The sequence below is a fragment of the Aquila chrysaetos genome, chromosome 17 (assembly GCF_900496995.4).
Source record: "Aquila chrysaetos chrysaetos chromosome 17, bAquChr1.4, whole genome shotgun sequence".
Taxonomy (NCBI): Eukaryota; Metazoa; Chordata; class Aves; order Accipitriformes; family Accipitridae; genus Aquila; species Aquila chrysaetos.
This window is the reverse complement of record NC_044020.1, coordinates 5,349,128-5,373,817: the sequence shown is the minus strand read 5'-3', so window position 1 is coordinate 5,373,817 and position 24,690 is coordinate 5,349,128. Positions and strand designations below refer to the sequence as shown.

At 40.0% G+C, this 24,690-nt stretch overlaps 1 protein-coding gene across 3 annotated transcripts in view; it reads left to right on the top strand.

Moving 5' to 3' along the window:
* The first annotated feature begins 221 nt into the window (after positions 1 to 221).
* Positions 222 to 24,690, top strand: part of POLR3B (RNA polymerase III subunit B) — an 81,091-nt gene continuing 56,622 nt past the window's right edge. For 2 of the 3 annotated variants that reach the window (XM_041129616.1, XM_041129615.1), the window contains exons 1-12: positions 222 to 380; positions 1,719 to 1,751; positions 4,209 to 4,265; positions 4,350 to 4,414; positions 4,913 to 4,988; positions 8,222 to 8,322; positions 11,010 to 11,101; positions 12,291 to 12,408; positions 13,428 to 13,536; positions 21,341 to 21,463; positions 22,976 to 23,092; positions 23,578 to 23,712. In XM_041129616.1, the coding sequence (XP_040985550.1) occupies positions 309 to 380; positions 1,719 to 1,751; positions 4,209 to 4,265; positions 4,350 to 4,414; positions 4,913 to 4,988; positions 8,222 to 8,322; positions 11,010 to 11,101; positions 12,291 to 12,408; positions 13,428 to 13,536; positions 21,341 to 21,463; positions 22,976 to 23,092; positions 23,578 to 23,712 (1,098 nt within the window). In that variant the 5' untranslated portion in view covers positions 222 to 308. The remainder of the gene's footprint in view (positions 381 to 1,718; positions 1,752 to 4,208; positions 4,266 to 4,349; positions 4,415 to 4,912; positions 4,989 to 8,221; positions 8,323 to 11,009; positions 11,102 to 12,290; positions 12,409 to 13,427; positions 13,537 to 21,340; positions 21,464 to 22,975; positions 23,093 to 23,577; positions 23,713 to 24,690) is intronic. The other variant, XM_030041012.2, reaches the window with a different exon arrangement.

Sequence of the window (24,690 nt, the reverse complement as noted above, 5' to 3'; positions counted from 1 at the left end):
GGGGGAAACCCCCAAACGCAGAAAGGTATTAAAGTCCCCTACGAGGAGGCAGGGCGCTGGGAGGGGGCGGTCTGGAGAGCCCGGCCGGGCAGGGAGAGGCCTGACCGCCCTTAGCAAAGCCCCGGCCTCCGCCCCGTTCTCGGCTGTGTGTGTGTGCGTGGGGGGGGTGCCTGTACTCACCCCCACCAGGGCTCCGTGGGCCCGGAACCTTTGGGCGCCGGGCCGGTGCGGCGGGAGGACGCGTTTAGCTGCTACACCGCAGGTCCCTCGCCGTCAGCCTCCCTTGCGGCTCCTCTGCCGGGCTGGTGATGGAGGCGCTGGCCACGGAGCTGGGGGCTCTGACTCCGGAGCAAGCGGCGGCTCCTGTGAACACGGTGGAGGTTAGCGGCGGGCGGCAGCGGGGACCGACCGGCCGTTGCGGGAAGAGGCGACGGGCCCTCCCGGAGGGGAGCGGGGCTGAGGGGGGAGCTGAGGCGAGGTGAGGGGGAAGGAGACCACCTCCCTCCGCGCATGCGCAGAGCCCCCCACCTGCCTGCGCAGGTGGGCGCGGGGGGGGTCTACGGCGCATGCGCGGCGCCTCTCGGCGGGGCGAGGCGGGTCTGTACCCCACGGAGCTGAGCTCGCCCTCCTGAGGGGCGGTCGCCGTCCCCTGTGTTTGCCCGGCCTATATCTTGCAAACACGAGCAGAGAGGTGTTTGTCCTCGGCGGCAGTTCCTTTAAAGTTTGCTGATTGCCTCGCGTGGGGAGAGGGAGGAGGCGAAGGCCGTGTTTCAGGTCTCTTTGGCTGGACTGGGCTTTTTGTGTAGAAAGAGCGTGTCAGAAATGGAGCCCAAGAGCCCCATGCTGCGCTTTGCCATGAATTCCTCTACGTGCTCCTGCACTGTGAGGGGCAACGTTACGCCACAACTACAGCATTGCCATGTACTTCTAAATGCTGAGTGTCAAACTAAGACGACGAGGTGCTAATGCTCTGTGACTTATAAGGTACTCCTTTCTGGATCTAGGTGATGCAGCCTCATTCTGTGCTGTTTGGTCCTCCTCACCTTTGCCTTCCACCTGCATCTCTCATCCCAAATGTGGGGTGGGCTCCCCATGCCATGGGGGGAGAAGGTGGGGCTGATACGGGGTCATGTTCCCAGTGATCATCAAAGAATAGAAATGGGGAAAAGGTTGTAGGAACCTTGATATGCTTACACGTGTCAGTACTTTGTTTAGATAGTTTTGCTAATCTTTGTAGGAGTTAGGGTACTGGTAGGTTTTACAGACTCATGTCTGCAAGTGCTGCTCCCAGGACTGAGATTCTTGCATGTATTTTGTGAAGTAAAAGTTGTAGCAAGTCTTCCCTTGCTAAGAATATAACTTACAGTGTTAACAGGACAAAAAAAAACGTTATTTGTACTTAAACAAGGACATGGTAGTAGGGAATTTTCTAAGAAATATGTATTCTCACATAAATTGCTTTTAGAAAAGACAATGTCCCATTGCGTCCTGAGTAAATACAGCATAGTACGTATGGCTTACCAAGATGATGCAATTCATCTCCCTGCTTTGTTTCTACTCATCTAGGTTGGCTTTAGACAGTCTTTTTTTTTTTTAAACGGATCTGATTTTAAATAATGTTACTGTCTAATAATTAAACAAACAAACAAAAAAGCTCAAGCATCTTAGATGTTTGGTCACTCTTTGGAAAGATATTTCAAACTGTTTTTTGTTTTCAGGAAAAATGGAGACTTCTTCCAGCATTTCTAAAGGTTAGTGTTATGCACTCATTTCATGGCGTGAATACTTGGTCTCCTTTCTAACTTTACATTACCCTCTTCTAACTTTTGCTGTTTCCCAGAATACCTGTCCTCACCTTCTGTGTGGTTTTTGCGGGGGTTTGGGGGTTTTTTGTTTTTTTTTTTTAGTTCCATGCAATTATGGGTAAACTTGTTACACAGATTGGTTTCTTGGTTAATTTACAGATTAATTTGTGGAGACATTGTTTTAGAGGTCTGCATTTTTGTATGGCTGTTCTCAAGGAACAATGTATATATGTAATGTTTCTAGATTATTTTACTGTTGTAGTGGCACTCAGAGACCATATTCATTGTCTTTATATAAGACTCTGGTGTTAGGTTTGTAGTTGTCTTTGTCATAGGAAGCATATAACCACAGATCTGGGTTCTGCAAAGGCTTGAATATATGTATAGCTTCCCTCGTGAAGTCAGATCTTGACTGAACTCAAAGATTACTAGTGTCTTAATTTCAGTGCTGCTCTCATAATCTGGTATTAGTTGAAGGCACAGTTCTATATAAAATGCCATTGGATGTAATAACAGGACTAGTTGGAACTGAGGAAGGAGAAAGGCAGTAATGAAATTTGTATCATAAAGGTGACAGGTAAAGTCTGTGATGTACATAGGTACCTTCAGGGAATTGCAGCCACCTCTGCACCCATCGTCAGTGTTCAGAAATGTTGCCCACTTCAGCAAGGTTCTTTTCTGCCTCACTTTGTTAATTCCTTTCCTTCCCACTTTCAATACCTGCACTTCTCTTTTTGTTGCATCCTTGAGTGTTTGATCCCAGCAGGAAAACAAAGTTCAGAAGTCAGTTACGGATTGTGTACATTTTCACTTTGGTTGTGGACTGTGAAGATGCTTCAGGGCCCTAATGAATCCTGTTTCTGTGTCTCTCCTAGCAACCACATGAATTTCCATCATGAGCTTGAGCTAGTGATATTGTCTGAATTCTTGAGACTGTGAAAAAGGGAGGGCTGCTGATTGTGAGGTGCAATTTACTGTGTGCTTTATGCCAAGTGTATCCATCCCGCATTATTTCCAGCTGGTGAGCCCTTTACTCTAGGGCTGCTGATGGTGGTCTGGCCTTTCTGTTGCATGTTAGTTTATTTATGCCAGCAGTGATACAGTTATACAAAGCTGATGTTGTGCATTACAGTTTCTGTGGTGGAGTTTTCTTTCAATAAAGCTGTAGATATTGCCTCATAAAAAATGGAAACAACTACCAGCCTGATTTCTAGACATTAATAAATCCATAATATTTTCTTGCCTATATCATATGACATGCAATGTTTTTGTAAATTAGGGAAACTCTTATCTAAAGAATTTTTCTCTGGAGTCATTCCTCCTTTGTCTTAACCCATGGAAGCTTCACTGAACAGCTGGATTTGTTATTCTAAGCTTCCCATTTCTTTCTAATAATTGCGGAATGAACTGTTGCCTATCATGCGAACTATATAAATGCATCTGTTTTCTGTATGAAGTTTTAAGTCTTGTAACGTGTTAGTTGTTACGGGATGTTTCAAAGCTTAAAGCCCTCTGTGAGCATGTAAGCATGTGTCTCAATATCAGCTAGCACTCCTTCCTTTTCAAGGCTGGATTTTGCACTGTAGTTAGGGTAGTTACACCTTTTATTTCTGCAAACACCAATCTATTAACAACATGAATGCTTTTTTCAGTATTTCCTAAAGTATTTCCTAAAGCCAAAATCTTTCTTTTTTTCTTTAATCCCAGATCATTTTACTTAGTATAATCTCCCTTCTTTTGATTGCTCTAGACACCTTAAACTCAAATCCTTGAAATGTACCGTATCAATTCATTACCTGGGGGAACAGCATACTGTTTATTCTGTGTGATATTACCCCTGGGCATGTTCTCTCTCTTCCTGCCTACAAATCAAACTCAGATTTCTTATGAGTGTCCTGCCCTCCTGTGACTGTTTCCTTGCTTATTGACTTCTGCCTTTCACATCCCACTTCTGTTCTGTCTCCCCTGTCTCATTAGCCCTCCCTCTCATTCTTCTTTATGCCAGCTGCTCTTGTTAGGGTGCAGACAACTTCTTTCTCAAGTAGCACATATAGTTAATTATAAATGATTAAAATTATTTCAAAATAATGGCAAACTGATAAAATATTTTGACTTGCAATGGCTCTTGTTTGTTTATATGAATTTCAAAGTCTATTGGGTGTTTACTTTGTACAGTTATTGAATTACTTTTCTGACTCAAAGAACAATGATAGCTGTGGTGTAAACCTGGAAATGTACAGTGTAGAACCTGACCAATTGTCCAGGCAGTTCTCGGAAGTTTGCCAACTGAAAGAATTTAGCACAGAACCAAAAGCACTTATACATGCTTGTATCTTAATTTCTGCCTTGTGTGATTAATGTTATTGAACCTAATTTTATTTGCTGCATGCGTGTATTTTCCAGGTGAAAGGACTCGTGAAGCAGCACATAGACTCATTCAACTATTTCATCAATGTAGAGGTATGCTTTCTTGGTGGGAAGAGAGTGGCTCTTAGTACTCAGAAAAGGCACATGATTCTATTTTTTTTTTTTTTTTCCCTCCAGATAAAGAAAATCATGAAGGCCAATGAAAAAGTTACAAGTGATGCTGACCCAATGTGGTACTTGAAGTAAGCATGAAATGATTTCCATATCGGTAGTAGCATGTGTACTATCTCATGGGTTTGTTATTGTCTGTAAAATAGCCAATGGCTGTGTAGGTATAAATCAAGAGAGTATTTTCCATGACTTATCTCTTATTTGGAGCATTGAAAGATGGGAAGATTTAAAGAATAATCACGTGGAGCAGACTTAATAGCCAGCTGTTAACAATAGCTTATGTTACAGTTTTTCTGTAATTTAGTAATCTCAGATGAAAGATGGGAATTTCTTTTTGTCTATTTGCAAAGGTAACTTGGGGTTTATTGCATGCACAGTTTAAATTTTAGATAACTAGAACACAGCTCAGATATACTGAGTTACTTTGGGAAGAATCATTGCTCACTATTAATCAACTTAAGTTCATCAGAGTAACCTCATTTTTCAGTGTATATATAGAATTCTGCTTCCTTCAGGTCACCTGAAAAATATTTGTCTCATTGCTCATTTTGGAACTGTTTATATTACAGGTACCTCAATATCTATGTGGGTACTCCAGATGTGGAAGAAAGCTTCAATGTGACACGACCTGTATCGCCTCATGAGGTATTAATGTTTGCATCTGTGTTTGACCTTGGGAATGTCTCGGGTAGTAGCTGCATGTAACTTTATTTTGAGTACATGCCTGCTGCATTAGGTGATGCAATGCATTCGACCATCACTGTATAAAGAAGCCTCAGAGATTCAAATGTGATGTAATAAATGTGACTTTTTTTTTCTTTTACTTTTTTCTGATGTGCGAATGGCTGTATTCAGTGTTTCATGGTAGCTGTATTTGAGTGGGTTTCCATGAAAGTAGTGAAAAGTACTTCTCTTGCTTAATCTTGTTGCTCTCCTTGTGACAGAGCTGAAGTTCTCACACTACAATGTAGTGTTCTTTGGTGTTTTTATTAACTTCTTTTTAATATTAGTTCAGCTGCTGCCTGCACCATAGGTCACTTCAGTCTCCCTTTCCCTCCCAGTCTTCTTTGGGAATGCATCTCTCATTTTTTGCTCACAGTTTTTAAGGCTGAGTCATAGAGCAAACATGAAAACTGTGAGCAGAAATGGATGGAAGTTGATAAAATAATAAGAAACTGCAGAAGAGCGTTAGCCTTGTGGGGAACATATTTAACTTCTTTGCACTGCTGTAAGCATGTAGGTTAACAAATTGATTGTGTACTTCTGGAATAAAGATGCATGTTGGAGGACAAATGCTGCTGTGACTGACATCAGAGGCTGTTGCTTTTGGCAGGGTATAAGGTAGATTCTGTACATATAAGAATGCGATAAACTAAGATAAGGTTTGGACCTTGCAGGATTGCTTCCAGGTATCTAAAGCCATTCACTTCCCTTCAGAGATTGGTCAGGAACAAATTCCTCTCCTGCTGCTATGCTTTGAGATTTATACCACTGCAACAGCGGTACTGACAACCTCTTTTTGGCCTCAGAATGGGAACTGAGCTTCAAACTTGCACCTTTTTTCCCCCCATTTACCTACATGCAGCCTGTTGTCAACCTAATAGATCAGTTCACATATCAGACACTTTTTTCCTTGCTATATAGACTTGATACTTGGAAGTTGGATTGTTGGTTTTTTTTTTCATGTAGTGTACGTGGCACACTTCAGATTCTGTCACAAAACACATTCAGTGCTTTGGAGAAATTCTGTTTAAAAAGCCATCTAGTGGCTGCCTCTTGTGCATAGCCGTGTTTTCTGTCTCCATTGACCTGATTCAAATCTCACTTAACTCGATGGAAAGATTTTACGTAAGGCCAGTAACTCAGCCATCAACAGTGCAATTAGATGTAATACAGGACAGTTCATGGATCTCACAAATGTGTAGCTAACATTAAATCACTAGGTACAAACGTGCACAAAATGCAGTGGGAAGTATTTTCTATATATGAATGAAATTGCATGCAAAAAATTGTTTGTAGCTAACAACTCGTATCCAAGAGTGCAGGTATTAAAATGCTTGCTTACTGTGTAATTAAAGTATACGAGCAGAAGAGGGCAAAATAAATGCTTCATAGAGCATATTGACCTTTAATTTAGAATAAACTACTCTTGCATCTCAGGTATATCCTAACTGATGCTTAATGCTAGTGCATCATTTCCTCTTTTTTTTTTTTTTCAGTGTGTTATATGCACATGAAGGCCACAGTTATTTTCTTAAATAGGATGCTGATCAGGTCAGACCAGGGGTGCAATTTAAAAAACAAAAAATACCAAACAAAACAAAGAGATTGGATACTTATGAGTATGTCATTACATTTCTCTGTTAGAGGTTTCCCAAAGACACCTAAAATGCTCAGATTTTCATAAGGGTCTTGAGTATTTTACCTATTTTCAATCAAATTTGGGAATTCTTATATCCTTGGTTTCCTTGAAGATCAAGTTATGCCTGTCTTTGATCTCTAAGTGTCTAATGTAAGGAGAAGTTACATCAAAGAAGGTGATACAAAAATACAAATGCTGGAATATTACAGTATGTAATTCTGATTTTATATCTGTGTCTTGTGTGGACAAAGCACTCACAAAGAATCCCAAAGCCTTTTTTCTCCTAAGTAATAGTAATGAAGCTGTCTAACTCTCCTTCTTATGCAGTCCTTATGGGAGTTTCATCAACTGTTCAAACAGATGAATTTAAAGTAATTAGAATGAAATATTCTCAGTTACTTTTAAATTCAATGAAATTGCTGGGAGCATAACGGGACCTAGTTTCCTACAAGTCACAGCTTGAAAACTGCTGGTGCACATCAGTATTTTATTATTAGGGAAGTGGAGAGAATTTAATGTGGAGAGAAGGAGCATACAGTTTGCAATGATTCTTGAGGCATATTTTTCCATACAGTTGCATCTTCAATGCACAGCACAATCTTAACTGCCTCTTATTAATGCATAATCAATACACTGAAAGACTATAGAACCATAAATGTACAAGTCTGAATACTGATAAACCTGTAGTCCTGGAGCTCAGAGGTATAGAATGCTCAGGGAGGTCACAAATGGCCTGCTGTGAGTTGCTCTGTTGTATTCAGCAAACGCAGTAAACCTTGTCTTGCATGAAGATACGCAATACCTTAAGGGCTAGCAACAGACTCATAGAGTGAGGTTGAGGAGAGCAGACCAGAAAGATTGGATTAGAAATGATTGAGCCTTGAGCTATATAATGTCCTATATATGTATATCCTGCTTCTCTTGCTATCTGAGGAATTTGCAAACAAATTCTGGGAATCTTTACAGGAGGTGATGCTGTAGTGAGGCTTCTGTAAGTCATCTTTAGAAACGGTACCATACAGTGAGATTTTCTCATTCTATTAATAAGGTAGCGCAGTGTCTCTTTTACTCTTGTGTGTTTACCTTCTATCCAACTTCATATGACAGCACAACTCCTCAGCTGTTGAGAGTCTTCTTATAGAAAAGTCCCTGAGCTGAGCACTGCTCTCAGAGCCTGTGGCATAGTATGGTCTTTGTGTCAGCTCTGCTGATTAGGCCTGTTTGTTTACTTAAACAGTTTAGAAGTTATGCTCTGCAGTGCTGTCATCTGAAGACACAGATCCACTGGCTGCTTTTGAAACATCACAAGAATTTTATTTGTTTGTTTTGTTTTGTTTTGTTTTAAACTGGAGACTCTGTCAAACATAGTCCAGGTACCATGAAAAGCTTGGTCAAGCTCCGCTTTGCTTGATTTCTTTGTGAGGACTTACAGGAGGCAGGGCAAACATGGGCTGTTTTAAGAGAGACTCTTCAGTTTGTAAGCTAACATCTAACCACATGACTGTTCTCCTTTTAGTGCCGCTTGAGAGACATGACTTATTCTGCCCCGATTACAGTGGACATTGAATATACACGAGGTAGCCAGAGGATCATACGCAATGCATTACCCATTGGCAGGTAAGATACTGTATGTTGAGCTTCTGGTATTAGTTTTCATTTGCTCCTGTGTTGGGAAGAGTTTTTACTGCAAAATAAACATGGGCTAACCTTGCTTCCTTGTTAAAAGAAACAGTGAGCATGCAAATCTTGATGAACAGCTTTACAGGATGTGATTGTTAGGTTCTGTTACAAGATTTCGTTTTGCAAAAGCTTTTGGAAATCTGTCTCCTTCCAAAGGATGGATGTTGTCTATGTTTGTATTGATACAAAACCAAAGAGGGAAATATATGAAAGAATACTGGATCTGCAAGTTGCATTATTGAAAAATGAAAATAATCATGTTTGCTTTGTAGCCAAATTACTCAGTCTTTCATACATAATAAGTAGAGATGCATCTGTGGAAGGTGGATGGTAAAACTAGCAAAGCAAGCTTTAGTTCTTCTGTACGAGGTTAAGCTCTCTTTTAAAATTGGTTTCGTTTAGAGCCAAGGCTGAGCTTTGTGGAGAAATGTTGAGGATTTTTTTCTGGTTTTGTTTTTCTAAAGACTGTCAAATGACTTGAGGTTATTAGTATTGTGAAGGATATGTAATTTCTTAAAGAAAAAGTAGTGTGCCTTAGGGAGAAAAACAAGCTCTTAACCATACCAAAAAGGCAAAATACCTGGCAGTTCTAGAATTTATTGAAGGCAAAATTCCATTTTAAAGGCAATAAAGATGTCTGTCTTTTGTAGACAAGGTTTCTTAAAGACCAACCCTGCTGGCTTTAAAGGTCAGTGTCTTACAGAGATTGTTTACTGTGTGACTGTGCGTCTTACCAAAGGTGGAATACTGGCAGGAAAGAGAAGAGAGATACCTAAGGAGCTACACTAGACTGGAAATGCAATACATTTATTTTCCCTTTTTCTTTTTTTTATTTTCTTCCTGTTCTTCCTGATAACTTCAGATATTTAAAAAATTAGATTCTGTCCTCAAAAGGAGAATGACTTACTGTACTGTCTTATGTTAGCTGCAAAATATTTTATTGTTTGCAAGTGAAATAAAGAATAGATACTTGGTGACATCTGTTTCACTGGAGTTTTCAGTGATGGCATTTACATACTCCATTTTGAGTTTCCTTATGTCAGCTGGTTACTGTTTCTGTTATAAATAGCCAATGCATTAGGCTTATCATGTGTGTGATACAAGATTATGATTCTCATATGGAGATTCTTATCTCTAGGAAACACTTTCTCAGTGAAATGACTGAAGCAAGTAGGTTATCTATATAGAGCACTGTAGTGACAAGATAGCTTTTTATCCTCTTCAAAAATATAGAACTTTGAGTTCATCAGTTTTCTTTTAAGATAAAAGAATATGAAAATGGCCAAGAAATTAAAATAATTGATAAGATTTGAATAAAAGAAATATAACTTCATTAGCAAGAGCTGCCTAATCTTAACTTTTGTTGGAGTAATTTTGAATGAAATATCTCTGAGATTGCAAGTAGTTGCATAGCAGAACTCATGGATAAATTTTGTCAAAATGTGTCTTAGCAAATATCTGGAACATAGGTCTTACAAAGGCTGTCCACCAAGGAGTGAAATTCTGTAAGCTGGATCGAAAGTCCACTTTTTTGTAGAAGAGACTAAAGGGCATGGCGGTCTTTTGGTAGATGTAGTGATAAGCTGTTTTTGTCTTGTGCAAAATGCAGCTTTTTCTTTGGAAGTAAAATACACTCTGTCAAAAATTTTAATGAAAAATCTGAGAGTGGAAAGGTACATTATGAAGCTGCCTATAAAAGTACTCTTTTTAATAATAACTGCAAAATCATTGCCTGTTCATTGTTGAATAAGCCAAATTCCTAGTAAGACTGCAGTGTAAACACACAAAACCAAATGAACATGAACATTCCCTGACTTCATCGCAGGGTGATAGAATAATTCATGTTGGAAGAGACCTCAGGAAGTCTACAAACCTCCTGCTCAAAATGGGGTCAGCTCTGTGATCAGATCGGGTTGCTCAGTGCTTTATCCTGTGAGATATTGAAGACCTTCATGCATACAGACTGCCCAGCTTCCCTGTGCAGCTTGTTCCACTTTAGTTTCTCTTTTTTTAACTCCGTAAGCATGGAATTTGTTTTTAATTTCTTGGAATACTTTTCTACCACTTCATGTTGCTTCACAAAATGCTTGCTGCAGCCTTCTGTACCAAGACACCAGAGAAATCAGAGTTACTACTGGGGAAACTTCATACCTAGGTTATGCATTAGAGGCACTATCTGTCTGCAGCCATAATGTGTGATTGCTATGTGGGAAATCAGATCTGAACTAGCTTTTTCTAATTAAGACTGGTAACAGTGGATCCGCAATGGCATGTTCTTCAGTGCAGACTGTGCTGGTTTTGGGGACCAGGAGTCTTTGTACTAGTAATCATTGGCCTTGGTGACAGTGCTTGTCATGGATGCCTGTAGTAGCTGCATAAAAATTAAATAGGAAGTCTTCAGTCTCTGCCAGTAGATGTCCATTTTCAGGTCTCTCTTTTCAAACTACATGTTCAATGAAATAAGGTGGGATTAAAGGAAAAACCTGTTGTTCATAGCTTGAATGTATTCTAATTACCTTACACGTGTTTTCTCCAGTTTGTTCAGCATGGTTTTTGTTCTGAATTTGACTATTCATGTTTTTCTATCTGAATCTAAAGTAAAAGTGTGCCTGGTTTCCTTGCAGAATGCCTATAATGCTGCGTAGCTCCAATTGTGTTCTTACTGGGAAAACTCCAGCAGAATTTGCCAAACTTAATGAATGTCCTTTAGATCCAGGTACATTTGCATTCATGTTCTTTTTTCCCATCTGTGCTTTTAGTTTTAAATCTTTTTCAGCAAAGAAATACCCCATTGGTATGTTTCCTGCCACTGTGAATTCATTGTGGGAACTTCTCAAGTGAATGCTTGTAACCAAAAGAAATCGGCAGGCTTTTGAAAATAGTAAGAAATGGTTGACAGCATCGAATGTTTGTATTTGAAGGTGGAGTTTTCAACCACAAAAACAATACACCAAAATTTTGAAAAAGTTGAGAAGTGTATATAGTATTGTACCGTGATGTGTTATATGGGAACAGAGGTGGAGTTTGTTCATGAAAATGAAGAGGTTCAGGGGAGAGTGGAGTATAATGGTGTCCTCCAGAGCAGGCACACTCATTTGCTGCCTTTTGTAAAGCAAGAATAAAATATTACATGATAATATTTGAAATGTAGAGAGGAGATGAAGGGTTATAACAAGCAACTTCTTTGGTTTTTATCTGCGGCCTTTGAAGCATGCACTGGACATGTGCTGTGCTTGCATGTGATAGCAAGGTCCAGTGACATGATGTGCTGTGCTGGAGAAGCATTAATAGACAGCTACAATTTAGGAGAGGAATCTATCATCGCTCGTGCAGATTCCTTTTATTGTCTTAGATACAGCAAGGGCATTAAAATAATTTTTTAAAAGTAGTACAAAAGAAATTTCTCCTGGAGTGCTGGAGAGATCAAGTTGGTAGTTACAGAAGACTTAGTCTCTTTATTTGATATGAAGCATCTGAAATGGCCAGTTCTTTTTTTATGTCCTTATGATACACTCTTCTGACAGGCAATATTTTTACCTAATTTGTAGAACTAACAATTCTGTAACATCTTTTAATAAGTATGTTACCTTAAGGTTTGGGTTTTTTTACAGCTTTGCAGTTTTTGGTCTGCCTGTCCGAGTACTTCCCAAATAAAGTTTTAGAGCCCAGATACTATGTGTGAGCCTAGGAAAAGTTCTGTTTAGTCCAGTGGAACATTTTCATAGTTACCTTTGGTTCCACACAGAGTTTGTTCTTTACTCTTTTAAGGGAGAATTTACTCTCCTGTTTTGTCCTTTGTGTACTTACTGTTTACTTTCTAATAATTTATATTCAAAGGCATATTGAAGGAGGTAAGTAAGGTGCAAGGGTACTGACATGTGAAATCTTTCTTTTCTATTGAATAGGTGGCTATTTCATTGTTAAAGGTGTAGAAAAAGTCATCCTTATTCAAGAGCAGTTATCCAAAAACAGAATCATTGTGGAAGCTGATAGAAAAGGCACAGTTGGCGCTTCTGTTACCAGGTAAGTGCCTGCAATTACATACGGGAGATAAAACCAAAGCTTTAAAAGTTCATTGCTGTAGTTGAAGTAGCCACGTAGTTTTCTTCCTAGTACAGTTTAACAGGAAAAAACTAGACATTCAATGCCCTTCTCTTGCTACTGTCATTTTGTACGCTAAAACATCAGTCCCAAAATGAGTTAGTACAGTATTCCCACAAAAATCAGTGGGAGTTACTCGTACACTTCAGGATTCATCCCAGACTAGAAAAAGCAAGTTCTAATTTTTAACATAACAAAGTGCGCTTCCTAATTGATGGTGTTTGGTCTCATTTTGCAGCAGGTAACATGGACGTTACTGCAGTGGAAAACGGATGTAACCTTTTGTCTGACTCTCTAAATCAAATTGGTGTAAAAGTTTTTAAAGGCAATTGAGAAGGAAACAAAAATCAAATATTTTTGTACTACACAATTTATTGAAAATGGCATGGTAGTCTAAATTTGGCCTTTTTGTTGGAGTTTTATTTACATTTTGTTTGCCTTTTGGTTTTGTTTTTAAGCTGCATGCTGGTATAATACAGTGCTTGTCACTGTTTGCTGTGAGGGCTGTTTTTTAATTCTCCACAGGCCTCTCACATCTCTCCTAGCTCCTTTACTGTTCCACAGTAAGCAGAGATGAGGCTAAACGTACAACACAAAGTACTGTTATTTCATTACTGTTGTTGCCACAGTACCTGTGCACAGTTTGACCTTGCTGGTTATATCCAAGTCAATGATAAAAGCATGCAAAGACGATTTTGAGAAGTACAGGCTTCTACTTGCTTAAGTTGAATATTGACCTTCCCCATCACAGGTTGTAATACCCTATTACCTTGGAGTTACAGGGTGATGTCTGGCTGTTTTAATGTAATTTTAAAAAGAGGTGAAAGTGGGATTAATTCAGCTGAAAGATTGCTCAAGCTTGATAAGATTTATAGAGAAGATTCTAGGAATGTCAGTGCAAACTTTCTGTTGGACATAATATATTTTTTTTTTAACTTCAGTTCCACTCATGAGAAGAAGAGCAGAACAAATATGGTTGTGAAACAAGGAAGATTTTACCTCAGGCACAACACTCTGTCAGAAGATATTCCCATTGCTATCATATTTAAGGTAATACAACTGTTGGTTTGGAAAAAAACAAAACGGCAAAAAAAAAAAAAGCTGTGCTATAGCTCAAGAATGAAGATTGGTGGCAGCTCTCAGAAGTTAGTATGTACAGAAGGACTTGGCAGGGTTTAGAGAATGCAAGTTTTTTTCCCCGGGGAAGTCATCCTTATTGTACAGCAAAAATGAGAAAAAGTGCTGCATTTTTCTGCAAAGAGAGCACTGCTGTGGCAAGACAAATGCCTGCTACCCCCTTACTGTTTTGTACAGTCCCTCTGCACTGCTGCCTGTGCTCCTGTTGCTACAGAAAGTCAGAAGGCTTTTGGTTTCTTTTGTTATGACCTATGTTGCAAACTTGTGTTAAGGGTCTTTGTTTCTGGTTTTGGTCCTCCCCACCTCCAACTTGTGGACTGCTGAGTAGCTCAACACCCTTTGTTTCAGATCTGGGGACATGACATAGCCAGGAGCTTGTTATATGTGACTTCCAGTCATAACCGTAAACAAAACCGATAGCCTTTGGGGAAGTCTTGCAATTCTTAGACCTATTTTTAAATCCTTTAAGATTACTAGTGACTTGCGTTTCTTGGCAGTTTACTTGCTTCCCCTGTGAATGAGCTCTGCCTCAGTCAGAATACTTCAGAATCCCTGCCTGATTTAGGAGCACTCACCAGTATCTTCAGTGCAGTGAACATATGGACAGGCATCATAGCTTTGAAGCGATCTCCGGTGGAACTGATAAAGGGCTGTGAGAGGCATCCACCCTTGATTCTGGGCAAGAATTGGGGAGTATTTGCCCTGCCAGCTGAGCTGGTGACAGTGTCATGCCTTGGCTGTCATTGCCTGTGAAACTGCCAGAACTGCTTTCTTTCGCCCTCTGCTTCTCTCTTTCATTTTAATTCACTCAAGGGTGCACACAACTGAAGGCGTAACGATGACTACTCCCTTTGTGCCCAACAGGACTGGAAGCAGGCTGGTAGCCCATCTGTGTGTGGTATTGAATGCATTGGGCTACAGCCCGTTAAGGTGGGGGGACATGCACTGTCCGGCTGCTGGAGAAGACAGCAGGGCCTGACCGTGCCTTAGGCTAGGACCTCTCCTCCCAACGGCTGGTAGCTCCTTCCTGTCCTGTAGGCTTTGCTGCTACCTGTAGGTTTGCAGCCTGGTGCAGTGCATGTGCAGAAGGAAACTGGGCAGCGGTCTTGGAGGCACTGTTCACAGGGAAGGTGGCTTAGGGCACAAAAATGCCTCTGACTGGATCTAGCAACCAATAGAAGTAAATCCTATAGCTCCCCTTTGGTCTTCACTATAATGGTTTTATAGCTCAGAAGGTTTGGGGAGTGGATAGTCGCTCAAGGAAATAAATTGCCGGGAGAGGGCAGCACTTGCTCACAGCATCCAAACAGTTTCTGCCACCAGTGCTGATTTGTTTGTATTGGCAACTACAGACTTTTCTGTGTTACCACAGCTCTTTGGCTGATTGAGAGTTGTAAGAATCGGTTTTCTTGTAGGAAGTGCTTTGGGTTTGGTACTAGAAAATAGTTTAATAATTGGATTTAGACTTGAGAAACAAATGTCTGTTATCTCTGATGAACCTAATCTCTTCAAGTAGTTGGAGGAGATCATCTGGTTTTAGTGACCAATGTTAAAGTAAGTTGAGAAATTATTTGTGGACAGAAATGCACATAGAAGTGTCAGAATTAAGTTCACAACTTTTCTGTTGCAGGAAAGTGTTAATGTGGCTCTTAATCCATTTGCTCAAGTACCAAACAGCTGGATTCCACCTTCACTTACAGACTTTTATTACATTTTGTCACCCCCTGCCGGTATAGATAAATACCTGCTCACAGAAGAGTAACTGCTCTGGGTTATTAAGCCTGAGGAGGTGGTTGTTGGGGTTTTTATTAAGCAGCATTGTACTGACTATTTGATCATTTTCTGACAATGCTTGCTGTAATTATCCCCCTGCCCATATGTATCTTTTATGTTTTAGATAACATTGCATAATTTTTCCTTTATTTATTGAATAAGGGGTTACAGTTGTTAGAAGCTCTTGCCCGTAGTGCTTTTCAAAGTTTTATATTGATTTAATCCAGTAGCAAATTAGCTGCACCCACTTCAACTATTCTGAATGTTCCATTCTTGACTGGCACTTAACTGTACTCATGAGTGATCATTTTCTTTACCTTTCCTTTAATGACATGTGAACTTCAGGGATCTTCTATCCACTTGAGTCTCCAGCTGGAAACTAAAAAACCCAGACAGTCTTTTCAATGGATTCTTAGGCAGGCACTGGCCTCCAATCTTTCTTTCTTGGGCATTGCTGTAATGCAGTATTACTTTGTTGTATTTAACTACTAGAAGCAAGCTTACAAACACTATAGTGCTGCAACTGGAAAATCCCTAACTTACAGATCCCCCTGTAGCCTCAACTCTCTCACATGGCAGTAGTATACATAGGAGATTTGTTGGAAAAGCAAGGAGAATAATTCCTTTCTGCTGAGACCCAAGCCATGGGCATGGAGCATGGGTCTTCCTCATTACTCGTAGGTGTTTTGCTTCTTGTATAGATACACATCTGCAAGGGGCAAAGTTAAGCTGTACAGACAATCTAAGGTCTGAAGTTTTGGTTGCCTTTGCCCCCTTAACTTCTACTGTAGCAACTCTTTGTATAATTTCCAATTAAAAAATAAACTGAGAAAGCAATGATAAAAATTTATTGCTCTGCATTTACTCCCAGACCAGCATCCAGGCTGCAACCAAGTTCGACAGACCTCTGTGTTTTGATTAAGAAAATAACTAGTAATTGGTAGAGGGCTGCTATCCAGTGCATGGGCCACCTAGAGGGGACAGTTTTGTCAGGGACTATCTGAGAGTCAGTGGGAGAAGGTTGGGCAATTTTGGATTGTCTTTCTAGTCCCAATAGCTTTAAATGGCCCATTGTTCCTGCAAATGACTTAAGGTGTAGATCAGGTACAGAAAATAATTGTAACTTTACAGAAAAGAAAGCAAGTATTGGAGATCTATGATGTAATGTGGATTTAAAGCTACCGCAACTGTGAAGTGGAGGTGTACTACTATCCCTTAGACATCTTTGTCAAAAGCAAGGGCTGTGCAGTAGAGAGTATTACAAACACTACCCCCTGACAGAGCTGTGGCCTAAAATTCATAAAGAACTCCCTAGACTAGAATCTAAGAGCACTTTTGTGTTTCAGGCATGGGTCATGGACACTTCTTAGCTGCATGCTAGGGTGAGACCTGAACATACAGTGTTCCCCATCATTTTTTTTCTTTCATGGTGAGGAAGGAAACCGAGGTGCATGGGCTGTGGGGAGGGGTGGAAATAGTGTGGATCTAAAGGTCCCTTGATCTGGATAGGTGGGGGGACTGGACTGTGTAGGGTCGCCCTAAAGGTGTCATCTGCCTTGCAGTTCATCCTTATCCATAGTCTCTTCTGAACTGCAAGCCTGAATGACCTTGTTCTGCAGCTTTGCTTTTCTGCCAACCAGACCTGTAAGGATCTTTGTGATTGGCATATTCGGCAATTTAACAGCTGGTTGTGCCGAGCACATGTAAGTTGTAGTTCTGTGAAGTTTAGCCCACTGACAACAGATAACTGAAATTTGATAGGCTACAAAAGGCATGGTCCTGGCACTATTCTGGGACAGACTTGAAGAGTCTGCCCTTCAGATGTGGGCGAGTTGGTGCTTTGTTGCTGTGCTAGCTTAAACACTTTTTCTCTAACCTTTCTTCTTGAAAGGGACAGAAGCATTTGTGCAGCCCATGTATGTGTAAATGCAGGTTTTGGTTTGAAGCAGTGATATAAATTGGACAATTTTGCCCCCAAAATACGTATTTGTTGAGGTTTTTAAAGGGCTGTCAACTACCTTGTAATGGGAAACAGACACAAACTAATTTGCTTCCTGCTTACTGTGTAACGTTGCTTCATTAGTTAATATACACATGCCACCAGAATGGTATTTAGGATGTCCTGACTTGACCTGCAACCCCAAGAGACCTTTGTTTTAGCTGTGTGTCAGTTGGGCACAGATCATAGGGCTGTGTGAACTGTGTGGATGGGGTTTTTGAATATGTCAGGCTATGAGCTATGCACGTTTTATCTGGGGGGCTCGGACAGTTTTAGGTAGCAATGAGCATTAGAGGAGGTGAGGAATATTTGTGTAGTACTTCAGGGTGTTTCTATCCTGAAAAACATCAGGGTTACAGGTGAGGTAGAGCTGCTGCTTTTGCAGGGAGCTTCCTACATTGCAGGGAGTTAGAGCTGTTTTAAGGTAAGGGCTATTTTTCTTTTGGGTTTGTAATCTTGATTCAGTAGACTTGAGTGAGTCCTGGGAGCTGAAGTAAATGAAGGTTGCATGCTGCACCAAAACTGGCTGGGGAAGGAAGAGAATTATAAGTAACCTAGGGGGACTTAAAAGTTGAATTTTACAACCTGAATTGCTAGGTGAAGTATCTTTAGTTTATGTGGGAGCTATAAGGAGCTGCTCTAGGACCTGAGGCAAAAGGTTTGAACAGCAGGTCGAGTTTCATTTTTACAAACCTGTGTTAGTCTTGGAGCTGTTAAGATGCAGCTCTAGAGGAACAGCTGAATGGTGGTCTTACTGGATCTGCAGAATTACAGGTTCCCATGGCTGCAGTTTCATAGCCCGTATCTTTTGAATTATGAAAGCTCCAGACCAATTCTGTCTGTGATGTCAACCTCGAACTTCCTTGACATCTTTTTAATCCAGTCATCTGCCTGTCTCCATTCTGTAATTTAGCCTGATGGACTGCAGAACTACATTCTAGGGAAGTGCCATGGTAACGCCTAGACATCATCATTAAGACGTGAGCTGGGGGGAGGAAGAGCTGGGCTCACACTCTCTCATGCACACATGCACACTCTCTTACATGTACATGTGTGTGTGCACACACGGGCGCATGCACACACACACATTTGGGCAGCAGGAACCTCCCCACTCCTAGGAAGTGGCTTACCCCAGTTGGACCACTTTCTCCTACTCAGGATGATCTGAGTAGTCTGAATGTTTGCTTTGACTTGTCTGCCTTATGTCCATTGACTACTAGCCTTCCAACCATGCTCTTCAATGGCCTGCTACTCTCTCCTTCCTCATTGTTTCACTGCTACTGTTAAGTTATCCCTTTGCAATGTCTCCTTCCCCTCCACCGCCCCTTAAAATTATCCCTTTGTGACATCGCCTTCCAATCAAAAATAAACAAGACATCTTGTCTCCTGCTATGCTTTTATGTTAATTCCCTTTCCCTTGGCTTTGTTCTGGGATCATGAGCACTTTAAGCATAGGACCCATTCCTACTTTGCATGTCCTCGATGTTTCTGTAGCACAAGCAACAACCCAGGAATATTTTATTACTATCCTAGTGATGTTACAGGCTAATTCTAGAGTACTTTTTTGGTTTTGGTTTTTTTTTTTGTAGAAGTGCAATATCAGGGCCAAATTTACTAAAAAAGAAAGTGTTAAGATTACAAATCTATCTGATACCAGCATGGGCCTGTTGCTTGCCCTGTTAGTGTTGCATGTAGGTAGATTTGCATGTGCAGCTTTGCCCATGATTGTTGAAAGTACAGAGGAGGATAGATGGGTTTACTTTTAGACTATTGTATCAGCACATCTTTTTCAGTCATTTGCTTAGGTTTATAGTTATGACTTATAAATTAATTTCCCCCAATTTGCACTTATCTAACAATACAACATATATTTTGTGGCAGATCCCAGCCTTTCCCACACACAAATTCAGAATGCTCAAGTGAGTTTGCTGCTACAAACTTCAACTAGAAAATCTACATGGGCATAATGATATGTCCTATTCTCATCTTGTTGTCAGACTTTTGATCAGAGAATTCATCAAGTTAGAAGAAATCATCAACCCTCTTTAATTTACCAGGGCTTTCTGTTTTTTAATGGACAAAAGAGCATAGTAAAACTGCAGCTTGACTTTTTTTTCCCCGCTTGTTTTGTTCACTTTTTACGTTTCTCTTACCATCTGGTTGCCATCCTAAAATTAACCTGGTGGGCAGAAATAGGGTTATATCTTATCACCTTGCATTTGATGTGCTTTAGATAAATGTATTCCTGGTATATGTGCTTAGAGTGGCACAAAGATTCCCTTAATAACATTTTGTTCTTCTGTAGGCTAAGTGCAATAATTGTATGAATCCAGTTGTGGTTCTTAAACTGGTTTGCTGGTTAGCTATTTAAAGTTCTAGACACATGGAAAATTACTATTGCGAAGCTTTCATGCTTTTGTAGAGTTTCTTATGGGTCTGGCTCTCAGGTCATGAGGGATTTTGTTAACTTCTCTGCTGAGGTTTTTAAACTACTGTGTGACCTTATTTAAAAGGGTGAGAAAGCATAATAATATTTGAAAAATGGAGATCTGAACTACAGTAATATCACTTGGGCAAATCCTGGTTCTGAAAAAAGCCTTGAGATCAGAGGGGTGACTACTTAGTGGCAGCAAACTATGATGAAACACTCTTGTCTGGTGAAGTAACTGTGTCTTGATTTGGAATTCAAGTCTGTCCGAGATGGTGGAATTGTCATCTGTGCTTTGCGCTAAAACGTGAAAGTTCTCACACTGTTATAGGTGTCTGCTACTTTTGCACTGCTTTTAATTTCTAGTAAACCACAAGGTGAAGAGAGAGAGTTTTAAGTTAAAGGAACTTCAACCAACCACTTCTTTGTTGAAAAACAAAGAAGAAATGAAAGAAAAAAAGAAAAAAAAAAAGGCTGGATACTTCACAATTATAGCAACAGTTTTGCAAGGGGATAGCGTTAGCTAGGTGTTAAGCAAAGTGACACCCAATGAAGGCAATAAGTAGGGAAGGTATTTGTGCATTTTTGAGGAAAATGTGACTTTTTGGGACGCTGCCAGTTTTTAATGAGAACCAGAGTACTAGGGTCTACATAGGCCATTATTTACAATGGTCTTTGTGGCAGGCAGTTTGAAGAATAATATGAATGCAAACGTAACTTCCTCACAAAGTTCTGAGAAACATATTATAACTCAGCCAGAAGAGGTTTAGTGAGATTATTCCATTTCTTGATATGGCAGAGCTCCAGGCAAATGTGTGAAGGGGGGAGCTTTAGCACCATCTGGAATCCACAAAGGCCTTCACTGCTGGCTGCCACCTTGAAACACTTACTGATAGAGAGATTTTTCTAAACCTGTTAAGCGCTTTCTTAGTTTATTAAGCTTTTTCCGCAGTATAAAGTCTAACAAGGTGTCCAAGGATCAGTGAAATAATAGAATGGCTTTCAAGTGGAATTCTGTAGTGAAGTCATCTTCTAAATGCGGAGAGCTGCAAAGGAGGTAAATTGTAAACGTTCCTCAAGTAGGACGTGCTGCATCACAGTCTACTGAGTTTGCAAAATTGCTTGTGGTAATAGACCATGTGTAATCTTTTAAGAAATTTCACCTTTATTTATTTATTTTAGATTCTGACTTGGTTTTCATTGTTACACAGGTAGGGTTGTTATTACCTGGTATTTATTTTTTTTCTTAAGAAAAAACATAGAATTTAATTCCTGTCAGTGAAGAAAAAAAGGCTCTCCAGAAAGTGTGTGTGTGTTCCTGCTGCTTATCAAGATTTCCATTTAATGTTCTTCCATAGCTAGAATATGTGCTGCCAGTGCCAGATGGCACAGTTTCTTAGAGAAGAACTAGCTCTTGCTTAGTAGTAACACAGACAAACAATACCAAATTAGCATAAGCAAATGTCAGTGAGTTAACATAAAGCCTGTGCTATTTCTGTCTTTTCTTCTTTTCCTAGGCCATGGGTGTTGAGAGTGACCAAGAGATTGTACAAATGATTGGCACAGAGGAACATGTGATGGCTGCATTTGCTCCTAGTCTGGAAGAATGCCAAAAAGCTCAGATTTTTACACAGATGCAGGTGTGTCTTTTCACATGCCCAGAGGCCATAAAAATCTGAAGACTGTGGGTATTGACCACTTTGCTGTGTCAGCAGTCAACATACACTTTGTGTTTTGAGGTTTGTTTTTTAGGGGTTATTTTAAGCTGAGGGTTTTTAAGTGAGACTTTGCTCTCATTGCCTAACTGAAAAAAAACCTAACGTCAAGAAATGCTTTGTTTTCAGAAGTCCAGGGTTATGTTTTAGTGTATGTGACAAGTAGTGATGTCCATAAGATTAGGATTTTTTGTTGAGGACAATTCCCATTTTTCAAAAAGGAATTGCATGCCCCGTTTTGCAGAAGCCCCATTGGGCTTCTGGACATGACCATTTCATCATGAGTAGATGTTCTCCTCCAATTCTAACCACTTGTGTAAAGCCCACAATAATAGCCACCCTCCATCCTGCTGGAGACTCATCAGAATTCTCTTCAGCTCATACACTTTTTAATTAGCCAGAACACAGGCCATTTTGCTGGCAGCATTTCCATCATGTACATATTAATCTGCTAGAAGAATCTTTGAAGATTAGTCTTACTTCTGCTATTTCATTCTAAACTGTATTGAACCTTTCCATGTGTGGTGTTGAGTGTTGTAAATTGAAAGTCTTTTTAGTTTGCATCTTTTGGGGCTTTTCAGGGTTAGAGGTAGAATGAAGGCCTCCTAATTCGGAGTCAGAAGAGTAAAATGGTGATGCTGGAGGAACATAGAGAAATGTGAAGCATCCAGGAAAGTAAAAAAACAGAAATACAGAAGTTAGTCTGTGCAAGAAGTGTCAAATGAAATGAAAAAAAAGTGAGCTATTTGGGGAAGAAGGTAACAGATGGAAAGGATAATCCGTCATCTAGTGGAGAGGGTAATTCTTTGGCATAGGGGGCATGGCTTCATTTCCAGGCAAGAACTTCCTGTGTGGACCTGGGTAGTTTCTTTGACTCATCTGACCCTGAATTCTGCAGCTTGATTCCATTTCTTGGACACCTGGTAAGAAAGTAAGAATCCATTAATTATTGCAAGGTACTCTTGGAGACACATGTAGATGCCACACAGTAGCGTTTGTGCCTCTTAAACAGTGAGTGCCACCTCATGGTTTAATATCTGAATGAAACTTAGCAAATACACAAAAGAACTGGAGATGAAAAGTCAAATTAAATGAACTAGATATCTTTGGAATTCATATAATCCTTTTTCCTATATCTCTGCAATCCTGTTTCTTTTAATATTGTAGTAATCATGTTCTTTCACCAATTCCCATTCCAAATGTTATCAACATATGATAAACATGTTCTATATTTGATTATAATCAATTGTGTCAATTTTCAAGAATTTTTTTTTATTAGCATCGCTTATGTGTTTGGTATTTTTCACTTTGCTTGGAGTTTGTATCATCTGTGGCTAGTGGGATTGCACTGACTGAGGAATACATACAGATATCCATGTGTGTGTATATTTGTATAGGTTACAATTCTGATTTTAACTTAATTGCCCCCATTGACAGGCATTGAAGTACATTGGAAACAAAGTACGAAGGCAAAGGATGTGGGGAGGCCCAAAGAAAACAAAGATGGAAGAAGCACGAGAGCTGCTAGCATCAACTATTCTGACCCACGTTCTTGTATGTAATGCTTTTTTCTTTTTTTAAACTGGAGTAAATTTGTGTGGTTATTTATAGTGTGAGCTTTGTTGGCAGGGAAAAATGATTGCTTTGTAGCTGAGATAAAGTAAATCATCCTCAAAATAAAGGGGAAGATTTGGATTGAGTCAAAAGTAATCTTTATGAAATGCTGTACCATTGAACTACTTACCATACTATGCATTTTTTCCGCATAGTCAGGCAGTATCAGCTATTAGTTCAGGACCTTATTCTCATGACCTATAACTTTATTCTGACTTGTTTTCATTTACTGTCTGTTTCAATGTCACTAATGTATATTACTTTTTAGCATTTTTTAAGAAGGTAAAGTGCACAAATCCCTTTTGTAACTCCTTGGTCAGCCCAGATAACCCATTGATTTAAATGGATGTGTTTGTTTGAATAAGAACTAAGGACCTGATCCTGAAACATCAGTATGTTTTTCTTTTTTGTTGTTTTGTTTACAGGTGAAGGAATTCAATTTTCGTGCCAAGTGCATATACACAGCAGTGATGGTGCGCAGAGTAATCTTGGCTCAAGGAGAAAATAAAGTAGATGACAGAGACTACTATGGAAATAAACGTTTGGAGTTGGCAGGGCAGGTGAGTCTTTACTTCAGAATGAAGTGCTCTTTTGGGGTTTTGTTACTATCTGCTTTTAAAAGTTGCAGAATAAGGAGCATTCCTGTCTTCTTGATTGAAGTGTTTTTCCTCTCATTTTATTTTTGTTGGCTTTTCTGTGTTGACTCATAGATATGCTTCCCTGATTGAGACTAATTATATCCTCACTTCTGTATTGCCTCTTTATACCAGAAAAAAAGGACAGAGCAGTGTAAATACGGCATCAGTTCTAGTTCCATTATAACACTGTTAGTGCCAAGAAGGCAGCAGTAAGATCCATCTTCTGGTGTCCCCCTCTAAGCAGGTGGGTAAGGGAATAAACTGGGACTAAGTAGGTGCTTGCATCTCAAGTCCAGACTGTCCCGCTATGGAGAACCCAGCTTGTGTAGCAACTCACAGAACAGCGACTCAAGCCTTCTGTAATTTGGAGAAGCGCGTAACATTGCTTATTTGTTGTCAACTGCCTTTCTAGTCTCTAGAGTAGCATGAATTAACAAATTAAGTGGTTTAACGTTAACTTGAGCAACTAATGAAAGTGGATTGCGTAGACTTCTCTGCTTGCAGAATTTTGGCACTGGAGGTAGAAGCGGTAACAAAGGGCTGTGAAGGAGGGAATGGTTTGAGGTGTCTGACTGGCACCATTCTTTTGCAGAGAGGGTGGCAGTTCACAGCTGTTGGCCAAACTACATTCTCCTAATTGGGAATTTGCCTATCAAGTGAAGGAACTTCTTGGTTACCATGGCATGGATTTTTCCTTGCCATGTGTGGTTATTTGATTAACCAGTTTAGATTAGGATTGGACTTCTTTGTTGTGCTCTGTATTAACTTAAGTTGAAGTTCTGGCAGTCAGTATCATCTCTGGTTATTGATCATGCTTCAGAAATTCAGGCAAGTATAGATAACTCACCAGGCTGGAGAAACTATGCATCTCTGCTTCCCCCATCATTTGCACTGGGATTT